The 25,861-nt window shown below is 44.1% G+C and overlaps 1 protein-coding gene across 2 annotated transcripts in view; it reads right to left on the bottom strand.

Annotated features, from left to right (window-relative positions):
• Positions 1-302: 302 nt before the first annotated feature.
• The window catches only part of GRXCR2 (glutaredoxin and cysteine rich domain containing 2), a 52,208-nt gene continuing 26,649 nt past the window's right edge, over positions 303-25,861 (bottom strand). The window contains exons 1-3 of one of the 2 annotated variants that reach the window (XM_075009731.1): positions 6,945-7,289; positions 2,537-2,761; positions 303-482 (exon numbers count right to left, since the gene is read on the bottom strand). In XM_075009731.1, the coding sequence (XP_074865832.1) occupies positions 303-482; positions 2,537-2,761; positions 6,945-7,289 (750 nt within the window). Of the gene's footprint in view, positions 483-2,536; positions 2,762-6,944; positions 7,290-25,861 lie in introns of those variants that run through there. The other variant, XR_012647616.1, reaches the window with a different exon arrangement.

Raw genomic sequence — 25,861 nt, 5'->3', positions numbered from 1 at the left:
TTTGACTTAAGTGGATTGCTCATGTGTCATGTACAATGTGTAATTGTTTGCAGGAGTGAGGCCTAATTTATGAGAGGACACAAGTGCATGTACAAACAAACAGATGTGTGAGGGGTGTAACAGTAATGGGAATGGGTTTAAAAGTAAATTTATTGGTGTGCACAATGCATGCTTTCCACATTTTAATAACCTGCTACTATACAGTGGTTGCTTTCTTAAGCGAAGACTCAATAACCTGTATTAAGGTTTCAGTGGAACATTGATCCGGGTGTGCATAGGTACTTGAGGGATGGTACATATGATTATTGGGCACAGACCTGACAAGGCTGCAGACCATTTTCATTGCAAGCCGGACATCGGAGTGCCCTGTAGGACTCCTTAAATCTGTTAGCCAACATTGAAAACTTGCTTCCGTGACAGAGAGAGCAGGGAGCTGAGCCAGATCCTTTACACTGTGAGCAGTTATGCTCAATCTCTCCTTCCTGAAATGAAAGAATCAAATAAAGATCCTTTATTCAACACCAGACAGCTATTTAGTAACACGCAAAGTAGCAGAGCTGTCACCAGAAGAGCCCAATAGAGGGGAAATTTCCCCTCAGATCAGTATAATAGCCCAGGACTTTGATAACACTGCTCTGCCTTCTGCTACCTGCTTGAGTCTCTGACCACTATTCTCTTCTGCCTACAGAGAGTTCTCCAAGACAAGGACTGTGTATTCCTATGTTAGTGGGACATGCCGGGCATATCGTGATGCTTCCACAAATAATAATTATGAGCTGTGTGGAATGCAATGAAGTTCAGTATTCTTTCCTGCTCCCTCAAGACTCTGCACAGCTCTGCATTTCTGCTGGCATTTCTCACCACCTCTCAGTCTCTCCACCAGTGAACCTTGTCTCATCTATTTTTTCATCTCCTTCCTCTCTGTCCCCCCTCCCCCACACACCACCATGCCGCATGTTATCCTATGCACCTGCAACTGCCCCCCCCTCCATACAGGCCAGGTGCTCACTTTCAAATTCCTCTCAAAATACTTTGCTTCTGCCGAGCCCAGAAATCATTAAGTATCTTCACTGGGGAAATGCATCACTGCAGAAAGGAGGGTATTTGCATCATTTGTGGACTTCTACTGTGCATAGCATTACAGAGCAAGCTATGGAATTTAAGGGCCTAAGTTATGGTGTAGTTTGGTGCCAGATATATGCTTTAGGTGCTGAGTGGAAAGTTCAAACTGGTGTATGCTGATGATCATAATCATGATGAAGAAGACGATGAAGACAACGATGAAGAGGAAGGAGCTTTCAGAGCACTGAGCAGGCACAAAATCCAATACAATCTATTCAGATAGGCTGGGTCACCATTACTCTCCAAAAAGAACCAGTCCTAACCATGGAAACCTCACGTTTTAACATATACTCTGCATCCCCAGTGACCTGGAAAAATCATTGGGCTTTGCTGAGTTTCTGCAAGGTTAAACCATTCAAGAAGATATCCCTTCTGGCAGCTCCCTCTGTCTGTGTTGAGGGAGCTTTAACTTGAGCCTTTCCACAGATTGTAGGGGTGGCAGTAGCCTCAAATAACTGGGTCACAAAACAAATCAGAGCTTTGTAGGGTAAATGTGGAATTTCAATCCCTGAATTAGATGACCTCATTGAAAAACTGGTCTCCCTCTATCCATTTCTAACCAAAGCAAGTTCCATAATACTGTACATGCTACTGATTGGGGGTGAAGATATCTGCAGTGTGGGGTGATTTTAGTCACCTTCAGGATGCTCTTATTCTAGCACCCACCCTCTGAAAAATCAAGCCACTTTTAGAGGCCTCTCATTCCACATCCAAAAACAGATGCACCTGAAACCACAAATCGCTTTGGAAAATATCTGCCTTCAATTTTCCATGACAGCCTCCAGGCTGGCTCAGTCATGTATTCATAGCACTCTGCATTGTCATCCACAGATTCAGGGTCCACTCTAAGGCCTGGTCTCTCATACCATTGGGAGCCGGGGCAAATGACCTGATCTAAGATCCATAATAGTCAATGGAAGGCCAACTGGTTTCACTAGGGAGAAGACTGAGGACACAGTACCACTACAGAAATACAGCACCCAACTCTGGGTGTCAGGGATGCCCTGCTGCATAAATAGTGATCTCCCACAGTTGATGTAGGAGCAACAATGGTGCCAATGGGTATGTATGCACAGCGAAATTATTCCAGAATAGATTATTCTGGAGTTATTATTCCAAAATAAAGTATTTCAGAATAATGACTCTAAACTACATGGAAGACCTGAAATAAGCAAAACTTATTTCCAAAATAGTGTGTCTACACACAATAGAGCCTATTTTGGATTACAAAACCCTGGAAGCATGGATGTTATTGTGAAATAACTTTGATGTGTAGGCACATCCAATGAGTCCAGCTTCCAGCTGAAAGAAATGGTAACTTTGCAGCTATGTGGGCTTTGAAGGGGGGCTGATGTAGGAGCTGTCAAGGTCCTGACCAGGCTAGGAGGACACAGCAGAAATGGTCTTGCCTTACCTGAACTGACTGGTTGAGAGCAAGCTGGTTTTCTGTATCTTCCACATGCCCATTGATTTGAGGACCATCCCTTTCATTCCCATCTCGGCACATGAAGGACCAGTCAGCAGAGCCCTCATTCTGGATGATTTTTCTCATCAGTTCTTTCTTGTCCATTGGTGTGCGGATAATTTTCAGGTTACTAGTGTAGATCACAATCTTGCCAAAATCTAAGATGGGGGAGGGCTGTAAAATGGAAACATCCCATCATACAAGGCTAAGGCAGCAGCAAATACTGCTCTACAGTTCTCCCAGCAGGCTTTCTCTGCAGATTTTAAAAAGAGACCAACACACTGAGTGCACATTGGGTGATTAACTCCGTTAACAACTGTAGTTCCAGTTCTGGGTGTTGAGTGTTTGAAAATCTAGCCCAGAACTCCTTTGAAAATCTCATCCTATGGGCCTCATTTAAAACCCACTGAAGTCAATGGGAATCTTTCCCATCAGCTCATGGGAATAAGGGGACTTCGAAGTAGGTGGGGTCCTTTCGAAAAGGAGCCCCGTCGGGACAAGCCGCACGGCGGTGAGGCGCGTCAATTTCGAAGTGCCGCGGCCGCCCGCATGCTAATGAAGCGCTGAATATGCATTTCAGCGCTTCATTAGTAAACTTCGAAATGGCCATTTGCATGGCCATTTCGAAGTTTGAGGCTAGTGTAGACGTAGCCATTGTGTTGACATAGGTATCTGCGTCTCAACAGCAAGCCATAAAGAAATGTTACATTTTTGAGAGATACTAGACAAAGCCTTTAGGTGACACAAATTGGCCAGTGGAGCTACACTGATTTGCACCATTTGAAGGGCTGGCTCATCTTCTCCCTACCACCATTTTCTCAGTACCTTGACTACTCCAAAGGGGTGACAAAGTGTCTCTGTCTCAGGACCCACTGAGTCCTTCTCGGTGTCGTTATACTGGGCGTGCAGAGACAGCAGTTCAGTTTTTAAAAAGGAGTGTGCACTGCCAAATCCCACCAGACATTGCCATCTGACAAGCATTGGGTAACAGAGCGAATAGAAGCACAACATTTTCAGATTAGCTTAAATCCTTTCCTTTTGGTGGTGGATTTTAAAACCTGTGTATTTATTATACAAGTATGGTAACTATGTATTGAATGGATGTTGATAGAATGTACCAGCTGTATTTTGGATAGGGTACTTACTAAAACTACTACTGATGGTGGAAAGACTAAATATAGAGCAGCTAGGTGACTAACTTAAAGACACAGACCGAGGCAGTGGTTTCAATGTATTGTATCTATGTCTTCCAATGCCCTTTTCACTGCCCTATACATTGCTCTATTCATGGTGGTTTGGCAACCATGCATTAACGACATGCCTGGTACATAGGTCAGCGGTATTAAACTTGGAGCTCTCTACAGTAGCACTATGTTCATCTCAAGGGTTTAATTAGCAAAGAGTGTTAATAGGCTGTTCTCTGAAGTATTCCTACTGGAGCCCAAGGAACCATTTTACAATATTCAACATATTTCGAACATTTTTCCCTCCAGTTCTCTGTTCCTTGTTAATCATATTGGCAGGTCTGGAGTCAGACATTCCCCATTTATCCACAGTCACAGAATAGCACAGGCAGTAAAACAAGTTTCTCCCTTCTGCCACTATTGACTGCTCCATAGCGGTGACAAGGTATCTCTGTCTCAGGACCCACAGGGTGTATCAACACTACAGAGTTATTCCGGAATAGCTTATTCTGCCTACAGGGAAGCCCCAAAATAGGCAAAACTGATTCTGAAATAGCGTGTCCACACACAACAGAACTATTTCCAATTAGGATATACTGAAATACTATGTCTACACAGCAGCTTTACGTCAAAATAGCCCCTATTCCCTCTCTAAACAGCAGCTTTATGTCAAAATAGCCCCTATTCCCTGTCCACACAGCCCCTACTTTGAAATGCCTATTTCAGAATAGGTGCTATTCCTTGTGGAAAGATGTTTGCCAATATCAAAACAAGCCAACTGCTATTTCGAAATAGTGGCTGTGTTGTGTAGATGCTCACAAAGGTATAATACTGAGCTGTGTAGACATGCCCACAGAGTCCTTCTAAGTATGTTACATTTGGCCGTGGAAATGTCTGGTCAGCTTTTAAAAAGGAGTATGCGCCATCACACACTGCCACCTGACAAATGCTGGGTGACAACTGGTTCCTATCAACCTGATCTGGATTTGAATCAATGACCTACCAGTGAAAGGCTCTGTATCATAATAGCAAGCCACCACATGAGCTATTCCCCGTCATCTTTTTGAGTTATTCTGTTTTTCTTCCCAGGGAACACTCCTCATAAAGTTTAGGCATCTACTTGTTACATCAACTACTGCACTCAGTCCTGTGTGTTCATTATCTTACCATAGCTATGATATCACATGTGAAAGTACAGCCTGACTTCCTGTGTAGTATTCATTATTTGGTTTATCAGAATTTGACAAATACTTAGCTCCTAATAAAAATAATTGATAATGAAAGTTAGAGGCCGATAAGTCATCTAGAGAAGTTTAACATAATTCCTGTATATTATTAATAGATTAAAAAGATAGATATTTAAAAGAGATGCATGCATCCATAGCAATTGCTTCAGCCAGTCCCCCACAGGCATCAGGACAGTATTTTTCCCCAGATGCACAGTTGGCCCTATGCAGTTTGTAGTTTGGCTCTTTTGTTTGGGGCTTCCTGTGAAACATAAGAGATTGGCCACAGCTGAGATGGGTCACCAAACACAGTGAACTAGCTTTTTTTTTTTTTTTTTTTTTTGTGGTTCGTACATAGAGCTGACATTCTAGATGCTATCTAGAGAGGTGGTGGAATCTCCATCCCTAGAGGTTTTTAAGTCCTGGCTTGACAAAGTCCTAGCTGGGATGGTTTACATAGGGTTGATCATTTTTTAGGCAGGGGGCTGGACTTGATGACCTCCTGAGGTCCCTTCCAGCTCTAGGGCTCTATGATGCTATGGTTGGCTGGGGTGTCCTCCTCACCTACTCAAGATCTCACTGACACATAGATTTGGACTACGGATGGAATTTTCCCTGGGATCAGATTGTCTGGAACTCAGGGGTTTGTTTGCTTGCTTGCTTGCTTGCTATGATTTTGTTTTGCCTTCCTCTGCAGCATGGGGCATTGTTTGCCTGCTGGCATTACCTGGGTGTATATCCTCTAATGAATTCCCTAACTTTGCAGGGCCCTCAGGCATTGGTGGCACCTAGTATCCTATTCTCCCTCTGTGACACGCAAGACTTTAGTTTCCTTAGGGCTGAAATGTTTTAATCCAACTTAAGTCTTTGGGCCTAATGCAGGAGCATTTGGGTTGTTAATGGCTTGTGATTTATAGGTCAGACTCGATGCTATAATGATTACTTCTGACTTTAAGCTCTACAAAATGATGTTAATTAAATAGCTGGTGCAAACTAAGCCTGGGATTTTTATAGTAGCCTAAGGGAGTTTTGAATTTCAATAAGCTGTGGGTGCCTAACTCCCAGTCTATACAGACTCATAAAATCATAGGGTTGGAAGAGACCTGAGGAGGTCCTGAAGTCCAACCCCCTGCTCAGAGCAGGACCAACCCCAACTAAATCCTCCCAGTCAGGTCTTTGTCAAGCCAGGACTTGTAAACCTCTAGGGATGGAGACTCCACCATCTCTCTAGGGAACCTACTCCCATGCTTTACCACCCTGGTGAAATAGTTTTTCCTAGTGTCCAACCTAGACCTCTCTCACAGCAACTTGAGACCATGTCATGTCTAGCACAGACATAGAGCATAGGATGTGCAATAAGGGTGTGTTGCACAGCTGCTAAACTTCCTGAAATCTATCAATCATTTTCTAATTAGTTCATACTCTGGGCCACATTTTTAAAAAGGATTTCAATTTAACGCAGTGTCACCTGCCCTTTTGCACCTACAGTCTGCACCTAGTCACTTGGGCCTGCGAGTCAGATAAACAAACACACACTACCATGTGAATGTTTATATAGTGCCTCATCAAAACCTTACGTTATCCACAGAAATCCCCCACTGAAGAGAGGAGGAGAGACAAAGAAATCACACATAACACCCATAACAGAGTTTGGTTGCTTCTTTTTAAACACTACTACAAGATGTGTAGATGCTACGGTGTGGAATCTTGCCTATGTGTGGAATGAAACAGAATAGAGTAACCGATACATATAATTTCTGTGTACTCAGCCAAGCCTGCAAAGTGCAGTTCGTATCTGTGAAAGCGTGGAGCAGTGTGACTTTACTTATTAGTTACATTTTGATTTGAGACACTTCAGGCAAAGACCCAGCCTCCATAATCTAAAAATGGACCCAGTTTAAAGCCATTTTGCAGCCAGTGTGAAAACCTAGCATGGACATTACTTACCCTGTGATGACTATCACTTGTTTGGCAGTCACTGAAGAGAGGAGTGTTACTTGTGAGATTGTACTTGCTACCCTCTTTGAACACACTGATCCTTTGGGCAGTCAGTTTGGCTGATGAATAAAATCTGGATGCCGGTGATTCTCCAACCCTGTAGAAATGGTCCCCTGACTCGGAGGTACGGTGGAAAAAACGGCAAGTGGATTCTTCCTCTGGAGGCTCCAGTTCCTGGCCATCTTCATAGACCTGCTTTAACACGCGGCCACTGTATGCTGAAGAGATTTTGAACCTCACTTTGCGGGGTCTTGCCTCATACTTCTGGCTTAGCTTTTTCTGAACCTCATCCATTGATAGGAATATCATGCAGCGACCCCCAGAAATTGACTCAGCAAGGAGATCTTTGGGGGTTACAAGTCACTTTACTTTCTCCCAACCACACAATGTATTATTCAGGGCTTCTATTAGGTCCTCTTGTGTTACAGTCAAGCTGACACCACTGTATTAAATATTGATGGATGCTCATGAAATGGAAAGTAATTGTGGTGGTGAAATATAAGGTAAGTTTGACTGAGCTCCCCTGAATGATGGATGGGCTGGTATACAAACACGAACAGGAGTTAATGTGGGAAGGATGAAATTAAACTGGGATACCCTGCACTCGGACCTTAGAGCCATGGGAGCCCTCTTTGTGTATTGTGATCAGAATTATCCTAAATATCCCACACCAACAGCTTGTAGTATTTTTCTGAAAAGCCTGAAAGTTAAGAGGACTCAGTCCCAGAAAAAAAAAATCCAGCTACTCAAATGGCATATGCAAATAGTTCTCTTTCCCATTCCTGCTCTGAAACCCTAGGAGTAAAAAGCTCTATTTCATTTTAACCTAAATATGTTTCGCTACAGTTGGGGCAGGGAACCTTTTCCAGGTCAGGGGCCACTGACCCATAGACAAATCAGTCGGGGGACATAGAAGTGAGAAGAAAAGAAAAAAAAACATGTCATGTGGTCCCCAGTGATGGGCTATGGGGTCTGAACAGGAGGAAAGGTGTAAGAGCAGGCTGTGGGTAGAGGGTCTGGGTGGGAAGGGGTGCAGGAGCAGGTTAGGGGTATGGTTCTAGGTGAGAGGAACCATTTGAGGTGTGGACGGTTTGGGGTGTGGAAGGAAGGGGTCAGGGTGGGGGGAAGGGTCTTGGAGCGAGGGAGGGGGCAAGAACAGGGTGCAGGTGGGGAGTTGGGGTGGGCAGGAGGGTACAGAAAGGGGGTAAGATGGGAGTCTGAATGGAAGAGGGTGCAGGAGCTGTCTGCGTGCCTGGGGTCTGGACTACAAGGGTGCAGCTTACCTTTGTGGCACTCCCGGCTGCACATGGCTCTGCATCCCCTCCTCCCTGTTTCCTTCCACTGCTCTGATTGGCCAGAAGCCACCAGGCAAGCTGCCAAAGCCACTGCAGCTTCTGCTCCCCCTCCTCCAGCTGGGAAAACAGCAGCGAGCGGCAGTGCACCCCAGAGCCACTTCCTGCTCTCTAGGCCCCAGAGAGCCCATGATCGGGATTTAGCCTCAGCTTGCCTGATCTAAGCCATAAGGCTCACGGCTCCACACCTCCAATCCCATCACAGGCTGGATGCTATGAAGAGGATACCTGAGCCTCAGGGTCCAGATCCAGACAAGATGCAGTCTGGATCTGCACTGCAGGCCAGGTGTTCCCCACGCCTACTCTGCAGTTTGGTGGAAAGTGAATTAAGATCATCGCTTTCTTTATTTTAAACCCCATTTGTAATTCTCACTAGCTTGCTGGACCTTTTCATCATATGGGCTTTGCAAGCCTGTTTTAAAAGGCAATCTCAACCCCCACAAGGGAGCCAGGAGTCCTGGTTTTCCATCCTGCTGCACTTTATGTAGACATTCATGTCTGCGCAATGGGTCTGATTTAGTGCACTCACTTTCTACAATGGGCCACCCATCGGGCAATCAGGCCCAAGACACTCACTGCCTGAACTCTTTTCTAGTTCTTTGCTGAAGAAAAATGAAATTGCTACTACTGTTGTGCAGCTTTTCCCTCCCCACATGGCAGCTCCAATTGCAAGGCACTTATAATTGTAACAAATATCTGCAGTATTTGATGAGAGTCCTAACTGAGTCTCCAACTGAGGCACCTTTAATTCCTGACACTCACTGGCTACGTCTACACGTGAAGCCTACATCGAAGTAGCCTATTTCGATGTGGCGACATCAAAATAGGCTATTTCAATGAATAACGTCTACACGTCCTCCAGGGCTGGCAACGTCGATGTTCAACATCGACGTTGCGCAGCACCACATCGAAATAGGCGCAGCGAGGGAACGTCTACACGCCACAGTAGCACACATCGAAATAAGAGTGCCAGGCACAGCTGCAGACAGGGTCACAGGGCGGACTCAACAGCCAGCTGCTCCCTTAAAGGGCCCCTCCCAGACACACTTGCACTAAACAGCACAAGATACACAGAGCCGACAACGAGTTGCAGACCCTGTGCATGCAGCATGAATCCCCCGCTGCAGCAGCAGCAGCCAGAAGCCCGGGGCTAAGGGCTGCTGCACACGGTGACCATAGAGCCCCGCACGGGCTGGAGAGACAGCGTCTCTCAACCCCCCAGCTGATGGCTGCCATGGAGGACCCCACAATTTCGACGTTGCGGGACGCGGATCGTCTACACGGTCCCTACTTCGACGTTCAACGTCGAAGTAGGGCGCTATTCCGATCCCCTCATGAGGTTAGCGACTTCGACGTCTCGCCGCCTAACGTCGAAGTTAACTTCGAAATAGCGCCTGACACGTGTAGCCACGACGGGCGCTATTTCGATGTTAGTGCCGCTACTTCGAAGTCGCGTGCACGTGTAGACACAGCTACTGTGTCCTTGGCTCCATCCTTATTACAGTTAGCAGCTCCTCAAGCCAGCACTGTCAAGGATATCTGCATATGTCTTAGGCTATGTCTACAACACCCTGGAAAATTGACCTACTCAGGGTTGATCTTCCGGGGTTCAATTTTGTGTGTCTAGTACTGACAGGTGAAATCAACCTTTCAAGGGCAGTAGTTGACCTTCCCCAAGACACGAGGCATAAGGGAGGCTGACAGCAGAAATCTCCCATCAATCTTCCCCAGTAGATACAGTCAAGTTAGCTGAGTGCAGATACATCGATTGCCATAGCTAAAATTGCATATCCGTGGTCGACTTACTTTGCCTAGTGTAGACATAGCCATAATGATATGCACTTTCCTGCTCTGATAAAGTCAATATTTGCCTTTTTGTTCCCTTTCCCAGCTGTGCATTTTGGGCTTTTCTTTCATGCACAGGGAGTTGTACGCTAAGGTGCATAATACATCAGGGGAATAACTGTCATCTGGCATTTAAAGATCCTATAAAAATCTACTTGCACCAAGTACCTAGAGCAATAGTTGTAATCTCTGCCTTTTGGCTTAGAATCCTTGATATTACAATAAACTGCCCTCGTGATTAAATGTGATTCCATAGAGTGGTGCTTACACCTGCATCCTTCCCAAACTATCTTCCTATGATGGAAAAATAGCTCTTTTTAGAAGAACATATTCTCAATAGATTCATTTATTGAAATGACTACTCTATGAAACATTGGGAAGATAACTCAGGGGCCTACATATTAATGAATTCCTAAGCATTCAAAGGCTGTCTGGAGGAAAATTTGTGCAGTAGAAACCTCTTAAACATATACCCCTGATGTATAGAAAGCAGGGCCGGTCCTAGCCAATTGGCAGCCCCAAGCAAATTTTGGTGGCCCCTTGAAATCGTGGCCCCTACGATAACCCCAAGCCCAGTGCTCTGCCCCAGCTCCACACCCAGCAGCCAGCCCAGTCCTAGAGCGTGCAGCATGGCGGGGGTCGCCCCGGAGCAGAGCACCCACCTGGGAGTACGTACAGTGTGGTGGGGGCTGGCCCAGGAGCAGAGCGCCTGCCTGGAGCAGAACACAGGCAGAATGGCAGGGGCCAACCCAGGAGAATAGCGCCTGCCTGGGAGTGCGGGCAGGGTGTCGGGGACCGGCCCAGCAGTGGAGCACCTGCCCGGGAGTGCGGAGCACAGGGGAAAGCTAGCTGCCAATACAACAGCCAAGCCCAGCAAGCCGAACCAGCTTATTGGCGGCCCCATGAAAATGGTGGCCCCAGGTGATCACCCAGCTCACTGGCCCCTAAGACCGGCTCTGATAGAAAGTGTCTTCCATTTAGACCAGTGCTGTTTTAGTCAATTCCTTTGCAGTTTAAACAACAGGCATTCTGCCCACCATATGTATGCATACTCCACATCCATTTCAAAAACATGCAGAAAAGATTTGTATTCGTCTTCATCCCAAGCCTCCCACCCAGGCTGTCGCGGAGGCAAGAGAGTCAGGTTTGAAGCACTACCCCCCCGCCCCAGTGTCCCAGGTACTATGAGCGAAAACAAAATTCCTGCAATCTGCATAATATCTTAAGCAAAATTACAAATATAAAATCAGCTTAGACGTACTAATGAAGAAAATGTAAAACAGAGAAGCAATGCACCATTTATTCCATAATATTTAATGGTGTATTCAGCTGACAACTGATTTGCCCTTACTACACAGTCTCTGCGCATAAATCTCTGACAAACTTCAGGGTACATCAAAAAACCTGTGACTAATGTTTTTTATTCACAAATTTAGTGCTTTTAATTACTTTCAGCGTGCCCAGACTTGACAATCTGGCATGCAGTGGAAAACATGCTCCATTTTCTTTAGAAAGAAATTTTAGAAGAGTGTTTCCCCCCCTCCCCAGATATCATCTTCTGCATGTGGGTTCAAGGATTTAGCTGGAATGGGTGAGCAGAAAGAAGAGGGAGACAGTGGGGAAGGTGTGAAACAGTGGGGAGGGGGCCCGGCTTACAAGGAGCAGGGTTGGAGTATGGATGGGGCCACAGGCTGGGAAGGGCCTCTCCAAGCTTCAGCTTCACCCACTGCCCATGCTCCCAGCTCCATGTTTAGGCACCTGAAGGTAGGCAGAGTGATTTTGGATGTGCAAAGCATCCATGTTGGAACCCTGCAACCCATACACCACAAAGTCAATGGGAGTAATTGGCTGTTCCTTTTCCAGACTGATCACACTTCAGGGAACTTCTGCACATTTTTCACAAATGTTACGTGTAAAGTCACAAGACTAACTGCAAAAGATCCAAAACAACAGCAAGTTACATGAGAGCCAAGGAAAACTGGGTAAAGGGTGGCACTTCAGGAAGGATCATTTCACTTTTCTTTCTCATGATGAAAGTGTCACAAAAGCAAAATCCCAGTAGTTGTAGGTAGGTAGAATTTTCTCCTGAATTAAAACTTAATAGCAATATTATGTACTATTGAAATTGATACAGTCCATCCCAACAAAAATATACCTTGCTCACCTCATACTCAAACCAAAGCTTCCTAAAATCAGAGGGCAGTGTGCCTTGTGCTCAGATTTTTGAAGGTGAGGCTGCTTTTTTATTTCAGAGGGTGGAGAAAGCTACTGGAGGGACACTGTTCTAGGTTTGATTTTGGCAGATAGGGAGGAACTGTTTGAGATTTCGAAAGTGGAAAGTGTGAAAGTGCTTGTGCGAAAGTGATTGTGAAATGATAGAGTTCTTAATTCTAAGGAATGGAAGGAGGGAGAACAGCAAAATAAAGATGATGGATTTCAAGAGGGTAGACTTCAGCAAACTCAGGGAACTGGTAATGTCCCAAGGGAAGCAAGTCTAAAGGGAAAAGCAGCTGAAGACAGATGGTAGTTTTTCAAAGAGATATTATTAAAGGCACAAGAACAAACTATTTCATTGGATAGGAAAGATAGGAAGTAAGGCAAGAGACCATCCTGGCTTAACCAGGAGATTTTCAATGATCAAAAAAATAAAAATAAAAAAAACTATCGAAAGTGGAAACTAGGTCAAATTATAAAGGATGAATATAAACAAATAACACTAATATATGAATTAGAAGCAAGAGGCAGACCAAGGACAGTGTGAGGCTGTTATTCAATGAGGTGGGAAAGTAACAGAAAATATGGAAATGGTGGAGGTGCTTAATTATTTCTGTGTTTCAGTTTTCACCAAGCTTGGTGGTGATTGGACACCTAGCATAGCGAATGCCAGTGAAAATGAGGTAGGCTTAGAGACTGAAATAGGAAAAGAACAAGTTGAAAATTACTTACACAAATTAGATGTCTTCAGGTCACATGAGCCTAATGAAATGCACCCCAGAATAATCAAGGAGCTGACTGAGGAGATATCTAAGCCATTAGGGATTATCTTTCAAAAGTTATGGATAATAGGAGAGATTTCAGAAGATGAGACAACCTGGAGAATTATAGGCCAGTCTTCTTAACTTTGGTACCCAGAAAGATAATGGAGCAAATAATTAAGCAATTGGTTTGCAAACATCTGGAAGATAATATGGCAATACATAATAGCATGGATTTGTCAAGAGCAAATTACGTCAAACCAACCTGATAGCTTTCTTTGAGAGAGCAACAAGCTTTGTGGATAAGGGGAAGTGGTAGACATAGTACAGCTTGCCTTTAGTACAGCTTTTGATACTGTCCTTCATGAGCTTCTCATAAACAAACTAGGGCTACATAACCTAGATGGAGGTGCTATAAACTGGGGTTCAAAACTACTTGGATGCCATTGCCACAGAGTAGTTACCAATGATTCACAGTCATGCTGGAAAGACATAAAAAGTGCGATCCCAGAGGGATCAGTTCTGAGTCTGGCTCTGTTCAATATCTTCATCAATGGTTTAGATAATGGCACAGAGAGTAAGTACGCTTGTAAGGTTTGTGATTAATCTCAAAACAGTAGGAGTTGCAAATCCACTGGAGGATGGGATTAAAATTCTAAATGATCTTCACAAACTGGAGAAATGGTCTGAAGTAAACAGAATGAAATTGAATAAGGACAAACACACTTAGGAAGGAACAATTAGCTGCATGCATACAAAATGAGAAATGACTACCTAAGAAGCAGTACTGCAGAAGGGTATATATGAGCCGTTAGTGGACCCCAAGCTAAATGAGAGTCAAAAAAGTAACACTGTTGGGGGGCGTGGAACAATCCTCATTGTGTCATGCATCAACAGGAGTGTCGTAAGCAAGACAGAAAAAATGTAATTCTTCTACTCTACTCTGTGCTGATTAGACCTCAGTTGGAGTACTGTGTCCATTCCTGGGTGTCACATTTCAGGAAAAATGAGAACAAATTGAAGAAAGTCCAGAGAACAGCAACAAAAATGATTAAAGTTCTAAAAACATGACCTAGGAGGGGAAAACTGAAAAAACTGGGTGTGTTTAATTTGGAAGAGAGAAGACAGAATGGTCCTGATAACCATTTTCTAGTACATTGTTACAAGGGGGAGGGAGAAAAATTGTTCTGCTTAACCTCTGAGGATAGGACAAGAAGTAATGGGCTGAAATTTCAGTAAGGGAGGTTTAGGTTGACCATTAGAAGAAACTTCCTGCCAGGATGGTTAAGCACTGGAATAAATTGCCTAAGAGTTAAGAGTACGTTAGACAAAGACCTGTCAGAGATGGTCTAGATCAGGAATGGGCAATAATTTTTGTAGAGGGCCTCTCCTGAAAAGCAGTCATGGGACACACTTTTCTCATCTATTGATAGAGGGAGGTGTGAGGTCTGGGATTGCTTTTGGGTGCGGGAGGAAGCTCTGAGCAGCGATTGGGGTGCGGAAGGGTATGTGAGCTCTGGGAGTGAGTTTGGGTCCAGGAGGAGGTTCTGATCTGGGGCAGGGTGTTATGGGGGATGCAGAACAGGGTGCAAGATGCAGGCTCTGGTCCTGGCTGGGAGTCCCATAACAGCAAGTAACCCAGGCAGTGGTGTAGTGGGGCACACAGGCAGGCAGGCCCCACATGGCTCAAAGCAGCCATGTGCTGCTGGCAAATGTGTTTCTCATTGGAGAAAGTGGGGGCAACAGGTTTCTGCATGCTGCTCATGCTTGCAGACATGGAGTCTGCAGTGACCATTGGTGGATTACTGGCCAATGGGAGATGTAAGGATGTTGCTGGGGGCAGGGACAGCACACAGAGACCTGCTGCCCTCTCGTCATCCCCCAGAGACATACTCACCAGCAGCCTCTGACTGTGATGCTTCCAGGAGCAGTGTGGCTGTGGCCACGGCAGGCAGAGAGCTTGCAAGAGTGCCCCGCAGGATCATGGGACACTTTCATCCAGCCCTGGCCCAGAGGGTTATGGCAGGCAAGATCAGGCCCACAGGGCGTATTCTGCCCACCTGTAGACCACTAGTGTGCAAAGTGGGGTCTTTGGGAGAAAGAGTATCTGTGAAAACCAAAATAAACTCCATCGTTTGCAAACCACTCTGGCCAGAGGAACTGTATGCGTGCTCCTGGGATATGACTGACCCTCCAGCAGGATGGACCCTCTCCACCCTACTGAGTAATGCCGCTTTCTCTTTCTCCTCCCTGAACTCATGATTCCACTAGCCAAGGGCAGCTAATTAGAGGGGCCAAACCAAACAGTGTTTCTCTCTCAATCTCTTTCTGCCATACCTTTTAGATCAGGGGTGTACCAAGTGGGGTTGGGCCCCCTCAGGGTTGCGTGAAATTTTGTAAGGGGGATATAGCACAATGGGCTGCTGAGTCTCGGGCTCATCCATCTCATTTAACACGTTGAACTATGTTACTGTTTTTATATGTGTGTATTCACATTTCTATACCAACTCATAAAGTTTTACATTGTACACACTTATTTTCTTACACGTGCCAAAACGTTTTTGGTTTTTGTTTTTTTTATATGAGCATAACCAAAATTTCCATAGGTTTGGATTACATTAGCTAGATTGGGGGCCCCTGCTAATTGCAGGGATGAAAAGTGGGGCCCAACATAAAAAGTTTGCTCACCCCTTCCCTTGATGATGCCTAGTCCTGCCAGGAGTGCAGGTGACTGGACTAGTTGACCACTCAAGATCCCATCCAGTACTATGATTAGTCTCCGGTCTTGCTACCAAGCATTTATGAAAATTTCTTACTATATAGTGATAGCTCCTGATAAAATATATTCAGTTTCCCAAGAAACCTTGCAAATGAGTTATGATATCAGTGGGGGCTGGGGTGGGGGGAGAAATCAAAGAATGACTATTGCCAGCTGCCAGTCCTTTTTCTTTCATTTGCTTAAACACTTGTGATCCTTAATATCCAAACTTTTTGCTCATGTGTGAAGGAAAGAGGGCCCTATTCCATCCCTGTTATCCCACACAGTCTTATTAAAGGTTACAAATGTAACCAAATACAGAATCTGACCCAGTGAGACAACCAGAAAACAACTCATCTTTGCTTGCTCGTTGCTCTTGTTATGCACATACAATGTGGGAACTGCAAGATGCTATCCAAGACTGAAATCAATGGGAGCTCAGGGCAGCTTCCTCAGCTGCTTGCAGAATCAACCCCAATGAGAGATTCCACTTCCATCCATAGAAACTGAAGGTATCTCTGGTGAAACTAAAACCTATCATGGCTTTGAGATTATGTTCATGGGAGCAGGGAAGAAAAAAACCTCATATATTTGCAAATACGGAACATGAGCTTGAAGCCACACAGAAACAGAAATCAGTGAAAACTACTTCGAAGTGGCAAGCAGCCTAACTCAGAAAACACATCTGAACTAGTTAAATGATAGTCAGAGATGAGAAAGTGTGTCCTATTTTGGATGTTGTTGAGAACATGTAAATTCCTTTAGTGTATATAAGGAGGAGTGAGGGAAGGGACACGTAAACTGCTACAGAATTCAGCAATGACCTGGATACAAGCATATGGAGCATGCTGCCAGCTGGCTAGCAAGAGGAGATTCTAACATCTTTATCTTTAAAATAAATGCCTCTAAAGAGACCTACCTTTCCCTCAACATGAGAAAGGGTATCTGTGAAAACCAAAATAAGCTCCATCATTGGCAAACTGCTCTGGCCAGAGGAACTGAATGCATGCTCCGGATATGATTGACCCTCCATCAAGATCAGCCCTCTCTACCCTCCTGAGTAATGCTGATTTCTCTTTCCTCCCAGAACTCCTGATCCACTCGCCAGGGGCAGCTAATTAGAGTAGCCAAACCAAACAGTGCTTCTCTCTCACTCTCTCTCTCCCATGCCATAAAAACCCACTTTCCCTTTATGTCTTTCCAGCTTAATTTTAATTTTAGTCTCACAATGTACTTTTCACAGAGACCTCAATCAGAAGAATGCTAAAGGGAATGTTTACATTTCTATCCAAGGTGTCATTGCAGCTGAAAACAGCTTACCCAGACTAGCTTCAGCTAAATATGTCCAGCTGGGTAATTCTAGCCCAGTGATGTTCAAACCGTTTTTTCCTCCTGGTCCACTGATGATGCCTGTAACCCAACATAATTATGTCTTTTGACTAGAGTGCAGGCTCTGAGGTGGACCCAGGAAGTAGGGGTCTGAGGTATAGAAGGGGATTCCAGACAGGAAGGTGAGACAGAAGGGTTCGTGGTCAGGGAGGAGGCTGGGGCACAGGGGTGTATGGGCTCCATCTGGGAGGTGCAGGCTCTGCGGTGAAGCCAGGGCTGAGGTATTTTGGGTGCAGGAGGGGACTCCAGACCGGCAGAGGTTCTGGGCTAGAGCAGGAGTTAGTGCTCAGGGTTTGGGCATTGGCTTATACTAGTGGCTCCTACTCAGCAGTGTAGTGAGAGTGCTAAGGCAGGCTTAGACCATGCTGCATCCTGGCTCCAGGTGGCTCTGTGTGCACCCTCTCCCCCAGGCTCAGCCCACCTTAGTTCCCATTGGCTGGTTCCTGGCCAGTAAGAGTGCAGACTTGGTGCTTGGAGCAGGAACAGCATGCAGAGCCTCATGTCCTGCCCTGGTGCAGAAGCCAGATCTGCTACCATTCACTTCTGGGGAACAGTGCAGGTCAAGGTGCCAAGACAGACCTGAAGCCTGTATTAGCACTCCCAGGGCTATTAGTCACCCTGGAGCAAGGCCACACAGGGCCTGACATTGTACAGACCAATCCATTACTGGGCTGCAACCCATAGTTTGGAAATTACTGATCTAGCCAATGGCAGTGAAGCTGCAGTGGCAGAGGTCCACCAGGAACTCTGGGCAGGTTGCAGAAGCCAGTACCAGCACATCTACACTGCTATTTTTAGCCATGCCAGCTACAGTCACACCTCAGATTACACTATTAGTGACCAGTTGTGTTGGCATTTTATTGCAGCCCCAGAAACATCCATCAGGCAGAGTCCTCCATTCAAGATCAGGCACCCCAATCTCATTTTCTCAATGACATGCTCCAGTGTGAGTAAATTGTGCTAGCAAAACAACCTGTTGTAAGCAAGGTTCAAGGGAAGTCTTCCTTACCAGCATGGACATTGATTTTTTTCGAAGGACCAAAACACAGTCTAGCCTAGCCTAGAGTTTGAGTGGAGGATGGGGTTGCCTGGCTGTAGGGGAGGAGAAGACAATTGAGTTAGAGCAGGGAGAAACTGGGGGGTGCCTGATTCTTGTGGGGGGGCATTGGGTAAGAGTTGGGGGTGCCTGGCTCTGGGGGAGCAGTGGGGAATTGGGTTCAAGTGGATGGCTGAGGGTGCCTGGCTCTCAGGGAGGGGGAAGGAATTGAGCCAGGTATTATATATTTAACATCTATCTACAGATACATGGGTAGATAAAAATAAATATATAATATGTGGCTCTTTGCACTCTGTCCATGGATCTTAGGCCTGAACTGGTTGGCCTAGCCCCTAAACATGATGGTTATGGTTACACTACAGTGATCTGTGAACAAAAGTCACGGTCAGAAGAGATTTCCCGACAAAACTTCTGTCCCCTGTCTGTCAAGAAATGTCTCCCCCACAGCTTTTTTGTCGACAGAACTCATCAACAGCAGAGCTATGCCTCAAGGCTGAGAGGCAAAATACCGCCAGCAAAAGTACTGAGTTTTGTTGACAAAACGCATTTTGTGTGTGGAAGTTTCCACCAGTTTTGTCAACAAAATTGGGGTTTTGCTGGCAAAACTCACTACCGTAACCACAGCCCATGAGTTTACAGCGGGCTTATAACCCAATGCCCAGTAAATGTAACCTATCTATGCCAGTCAGGGAAACTGATTAGACTCTTGTCAAATGCAGTACAATTTTCAACCATGTGAACATCTCTCTCTGTGTCTCTCTATATTCCTTCTTTTCTCATTAGACCAACATGTGATAATTTGTATCTAATTCTCCAGGTCTTTCTTCTCATGATTGACACTGGATTGTATGGATTAACTGTTGGAAGATTGAACTCAGACTCTGTTACTGTCCATAGCAAAGTAACAGGTTAAAAAAAATACTTAGAAATAGTTAGCTGAGTCTCCAGTCTCTTAATGCAGTGGAACAATGACACTTTTGAGTTAGTTTAAATTCCCTTTGTACTATAAACTGTACAGCTATACTGAGTTAGGAGGTTTTACCACATTACAACTCATAGCTCCCTCCCTCCAACTCATAACTTCACCATGTGGTCAGGAACTGTGGAATTTTCCAATTAGTCTGATTTAAAAACATGCTTCCTTCGCTGGTAAATCTTCCCCTTTTGACAGAAGCTTGAGCCATGAATATAAGAATTGTTGTGTTCCTATTAGCTAGAAACACCTGGGAATCATAAAAGGTGTTACATTGTTGCAAATCATGCTCTCATGTACATCTCTATTTAATTCAGTAATTGAAGTCTGTGGTCAGAACTGTGAAGAGGAATACTAAGGAGACCTGAAAACAGCTTGCAGAAGCTGGGTAGGCAGCTGATCCTATCTCTTTCTTCTTGGAATTCTGTTCTTTTCTTAACAGAGGTTAGGTCTACACTATGAGATAAAATCAAATTTAAAGGAGTTAGCTCGATATTAAAACATCACTGTCTTCATTGTAAATACCATTAGCTCCAATCAGTGAGCCCGAATATTGATGAAAAAATGTCGATATTACCGGATGCATAAAGCACCAATTTTGAATTTGAATTTAAAATTTCGAATAAAGGCTAGTATGGAAGCACCATGTCTTTTATTTAAATTGATTGGCCTCCAGAACTGTCCCATATATGCATCCCACAAAGCTATGCAGTGACCCCTTATATATGGCCCCTTCCTTCTCCACTGCTCCCTATCCAGGTGGGCAGGAAGAAGGTCACAGGAAGCCCACGAATTTTTGATTTTATTAGATTAGAACTTGAATTCTGCAGCGCCCAGGCCTGCAAATATAAAGGTCTAGACGTGCAGCTGATGGAACCAGGTAGGGGTGGACAGGGCTGATAGCACAGCTGCCTGCCGCTGTGCTAACGTCCACAGAGGACACATGGCACAGGGAACCCAGGCAGGTTTGAGGGAGGGCTGAAATCTGTTACTGGGTTCCCTGAATCCTATCAGCTGATAGGAGTAAGGGGATTTTGAAAAGAACCCCCCGTGTAGACGAGCCAAGCAAACTTTCGAAGTGCCACAGCTGGCAGTATGCTAATGAGGCGCTGAATATTCATTTCAGTGCCTCATTAGTATTCTTCGATTTGGCCATTAGCATGGCCATTTCAAAGTTTTTCATAAGTGTAAACGTAGCCTTAGTGTTCAAAAATCAAGGGTCAAGCCCCTGAAAATATCAGGAGATTGTCTTTAAAATTATTTATTTAAAACTAATTAATTTGGCATGATTTTTATTTGCTTTTGGGTTCTTCTCTGCTGATGTCATAACATCCAAAGAAACCCGCCTATGCAGCATGTGGCAATTCTAATGCAACAGGAAGCTACTGGCTCTGGGTTTGTTGCAGTATATACCTGCTACTTTAAATATCCAGAAGAAAATCAAAACATTCTCTGTGCATCTTGGCTACACAATCATATATTTTCATACCACTTTAACAATCCACAACATGCTCTCTCAAAGGGAGCATTCTTTACTTTTCATTTTGAAGTAATGTCCCTTCTGAACAGATGCCAACCTATTCCAATTCTATTCTGAACTGACCTCCATATGGTTTACATTACATTCCCAAATGTCCACTGAAAACAGATTGTAAAGAGAAATATTTTATTATTATGTATAAAAATACGAGAGTATGTGTGCACACATATGTGTGAATCAACTGATTAAGCAACTGATATATGCTTAATGTTGACTCGAGAGATTTTTTTCTCAAAATAGCTTTTCCATTGAAAAACATCATTTTCATTGAAATTAAAACTTTTGAGAAAAGCTCCATTTTAATAAAAATGCATCAATTTTGAAAAAATTATGAAGTCCAGTATTTTGATATTTTGGAATAGAAATATTTTGATTTTTTGTTCCAAACTATTTAATTTAAAACATTGTGCTCTTTAAAAGATCTAAATTCAATAGATTGGATTTTAATCAAAATGAAACATTTCAATCAAAACTACAGGGAAGTGTTGAAATTTTGTTGTGCAGGAAATTTTGTCATGTTTTGGATCACAAAAAATATTGGAGATCATAGAATTTCCCACAAGATGAAAAATCTGATCCCTTGACAGGTCTACTTAACATGCAGTACAATATAACTGTTTTTATTAAATCTAAAATGAATACACACCTACCTTAAATTCATGCAACTCCTTATATTAAAAAACCTGGCCAAATGCTGATTTCTCCAACTATGTCCTATTCTTAAGAAATCACCAGTAGAGAGACCCAAGTCACTGAACACTTGTCACCACAGAGTGGTCTCAAGTCTTCATATTCAAAGTGAATCTTTCTGACCCTTCTTTGTTTGTGGTTAGCTTTACAACAGAAAGACATCATACTAATAAGAAGAAATGCATCACTGTGAGGAACTTAACTAAGACTCCTGTGCCACTTAAGTTTGCGTGGAGTAGGGTTACCCACCCTCCAGGATTGTCCTGGAGTCTCTAGGGATTAAAGCTTAATCTTTAATTAAAGATATTGTCATGCGATGAAACTTCTAGGAATACATCCAACCAAAGTTGGCAACCCCACCTTGGAGTTCTATTTTTACTTCAGTAGAACTATCACATGTGTGAAGTTACACATATGCTTATGCTGTGCATGAACAGGGCCTCATCTCATCTGGGATTAATCGCAGCTGTAGAAACAAAATTTCTTTCTATGAACATTCACAGGAACAAACCTTTGCTAGCAGAAAAGTTCATGCTCTATCAAGGGTGTGGGGGAGATGAAGTCCAAATATTTGATTCTCCTTTTTCCATTTTTACTGTTTCCCAATTCCCATCACTGTGGAGTGAAGCCACCACAAGCAAGTTGTGTTTGCCTCTGAGAATTATTATATACAATAAACTGGGAAATACTGGATTCTGATGTGGAAGATTTGTGGGACTGGGGAGTTTCTGTGCTCTTTTGTCCAAGTTAATCTTTTGTATCCATTACTGTGGTTTCACACTGTCATTTAGAGGTGGGAAAAGTACCCAAAAAGTTACTTGAGTAAAAGTCAGGCTGCTTTTGCTTTTGGATACTTGATGTGATATGATGTGGTGTGTGTGTGTGTGTGTTGGTGTGTGTTCTATTCAAATAGTTTCCCAGAGGTACACCAGTGACTCGTACTTAAGTATCCCCCCCACACACACACACAGCAGCTGTACTTTTACTCCTGTAACTTTTTGGGTACTTTTTCCACCTCTGCTATTATGTTATTATAGTAAATGTAATGCATATGCCAGGCATGCAAGTTTTGTAGTCTATGTTGTATGTGTGGTATCCATTATCAGAAAACAGCTGCTATGTATAGTTGGTTGCACTGAACACTTCAGAACAACATGATAAATTGTCCTACCAGAAACACAAAGTACCCACAGCCAGACGACAGCTTCTAAGAATGAGATGGCTACTAACTTAAACAATTTGCATCCAGTGGTTTCACCTCTATGTGGTCAAAATCAAACAGTAAACTTTGGAACATGGAATATTCGGTCTCTAATAGACAACCAAGACAGTGAGTGACCCAAAAGATGCACAGCAATTATCGCCTGAGAGCTGCAATGATTCAGTGTTACTATAGCTGTCCTGGCAGAAATGCATAGACCAGAAGATGGACAGCTAAGAGAAGGCAGCAGAGGATACACATTTTTCTGGAAAGGAACCCCAGTGGAAGAAAAATGAATTCATGGAGTAGGATTTTCCATCAAAAAGAAAGAACTGACAAAACTCCTATCTGAAGTCCCTGTCAGCATCAATGAGCTTTTCATGACTCTCCACTTGAAACTTGCCAAAAAGCAACAAGCAACTGTCATCACCAACTTATGCTCCAACTGCAGACTCTGAAGATGATGTGAAGGAAAAGTTCTACACCCACTTGGACACAGTCCTGAAAGACATCCCTAAAGAAAACAAGATTGTTCTCTTTGAATGCTGGAGTTGGAAGAGACATGGACCTCTGGCAGACCACCTTTGAGAAAGAAGAGGTTGGCAACAGCAACTCCCATAGAGTCCTCCTACTTACAAAATGTGTTGTCATCATGAACACCCTCTTGCACCAGAAAAACAAATGTAAAACCTCAGGGCAACATCCTCGATAGAAGCACTGGCATCTCATCTCATCTGTGCTTGGGATCAACATGATGTCCTTCTCCCATGTGGAATGACTAGTGCTGATGATTGCTGGACCGATCACTGCCTTACTCAATCCACAGTGGTAATTAGGATTGTCACCAAATGGAGAAGTCAGAGGAAACAGATCTGACAATAAATCAACATACAAAGCTTGAAGGATCCCATCAGATCTAGTGACTTCCAGATAGCGCTCCAAAGGAAGCTGCAACAGTACACCCTGAATATGTGGAAGAACACTGGTGTCAATTGAAAAATGCCATCTTTGGAGCTTTTGGAGAAACCACTGGCTACCAGTCCAGGAAACATCAAAACTTGTTTGATAAGAATTATATGGAAATTGAACAACTGACTGAGGCAAAAAAGAAAGCCATTAGGGCCTGGCAAAGCAACATCAACTACATCACGAAGAGAGAAGCACATGCCAAGGCCCAGGCAGAAGTCCAATGTAAAACAAACACTCTGAAAAACCAGGGGTAGACTGAGAAGGAGTAAGAACTTCAGCATTTCACAGACATCTATGATACAACATGTTTCTTCAATGCCATCAAAGCTGTTTATGGACTGAGAAACCATGGAATTAATCCCCTGAGAACAAAACAATGGTGCCCAACTCTTGAAAGTCAATGTAGCCATTTACATTTGCTGGAAGGAGCACTATAATGAGCTCTTGAACTGTCCCTGCACTGTGGTCCTAGAATCCCTTGACCAAATCCTTCAGGAACCACCTAGGTACAATCTTGCAACACTGCCTAACATGAGTGAGGTCCAAGCTGCCATCAAAGCAGTGAAAGGCAGCAAGCCAACTGAGCTAGATGGAATCCCCACTGAAGTCTTCAAAGAAAGCAGGTCAGAGCTCCACAAACAACTCCACCTCCTCATTCTCAAGATTTGAAATAGGGAGCAGATGCTATGAGATTTAAGAAGCACACTGATCATCAGTGTCTTCAAGAAGGGTGACAAGCTGGACTGTGGAAACTATCGTGGCATCTCCTTCCTTGCAAACGTAGGGAAAATCTTAGCTCAAATCCTTACAAACCTACTCCCACCACTCTCAGAAAAAACTGTCCCAGAATTCCAGAGTGTCTTCCGACCACACCAAGGAACAGTGAACATGAGCTTCAATGCCCAGCAACTCAAAGAAGAATGTCGTGAACAAAACCAAGCCTTATACATGAGTTTCATCAACCTGACGAAAGCATTCAACTCACTCAATTGTAACATCATGTGGACCATCCTCTCAAAGACTGGCTGCCCAAAAACTTCATTGGCATCTTGAGGCTGCTTCACAACAATGTTTGCCACAGTATTGAGCAACAATGGATTCCAAAGCAACTCCTTTAAGGTCAAAAAGGGGGGATCAAATACAGCTGAGTTATTGCCCCATCACTGTTCGGCATCTTCATTGCTATGACCCTTCACCTCATTGATGGCAATTTCCAGATGGCGTGAAGATTGTCTATAGAATGAACGAGAAGCTTTTCAATCTCAGGAGACTGAAAGCTAAAAGCAAAACCTCCACAACCTCAATCATGGAGCTCCAGCATGCAGATGACAACATGGTTGCTGCTCTTTCTCCTGCAGTCCTTCAGATCATCTTAGATGCCTTTGCTGAAGCATACAAGAATCTTGGCCTCATACTGAACATCAAAAAGACCAAGGTGTCCTGTCAGTGAGGGTTAGTGGAGCAATCTCATGCACCTTCTATTGAAGTCAATGGAGCACTGCTGGAAAATGTGGAACACTTCCCATTCCTTAGAAGTCATCTTTCTGCTAAAGTCCACACTGATGCAGAAATCCTACATCATCTGAGCCGTGCTAGTTCTGCTTTCACCTGCTTGAGATAAAGGGTCTTCCAGAACTGGGATATCTATCACAAGACAAAGCTTCTTGTATACCATGCAGTGGTTGTTCCGTACTTCTGTACTCACGTGAAATGTGGACAACCAAAAAGAGTCATTTGAAGGCACTGCCTCAACACTGCCCTAGGACAAACCTAAATATCTCTTGGGAAAATAGGCACATAAGCACTAATATCCTGGAAGAGTCGAACATGACGAGCATTGAAGCCTTTATCATTCATCAACAACTTTGCTGGACTGGCCACATGGTTTGGATGCCTGATCAGCACCTCCCAAAACAGACTCTGTTTTCCAAGTTGGAAGAAGGACAAAGAAGTGCTGGGGCCCAGCAGAAATGCATTCTGACATGCTGAAAGTATGCATTAAAAAGTGCAGCAACAGTGTCAAAGCTTGGGAGAACCTTGCCCAAGACCATTCCCAGTAGAGTACAGTAATCTATGAGAGGGTGGCGCAGTTTGAGAGGTCCTGCGACAGTGCAGAC

The sequence above is a fragment of the Carettochelys insculpta genome, chromosome 15, assembly GCF_033958435.1.
Source record: "Carettochelys insculpta isolate YL-2023 chromosome 15, ASM3395843v1, whole genome shotgun sequence".
In the NCBI taxonomy this organism is placed as follows: Eukaryota; Metazoa; Chordata; order Testudines; family Carettochelyidae; genus Carettochelys; species Carettochelys insculpta.
Note: the sequence above shows the minus strand (reverse complement) of the source record. Positions and strands in the feature narration are given on the sequence as shown.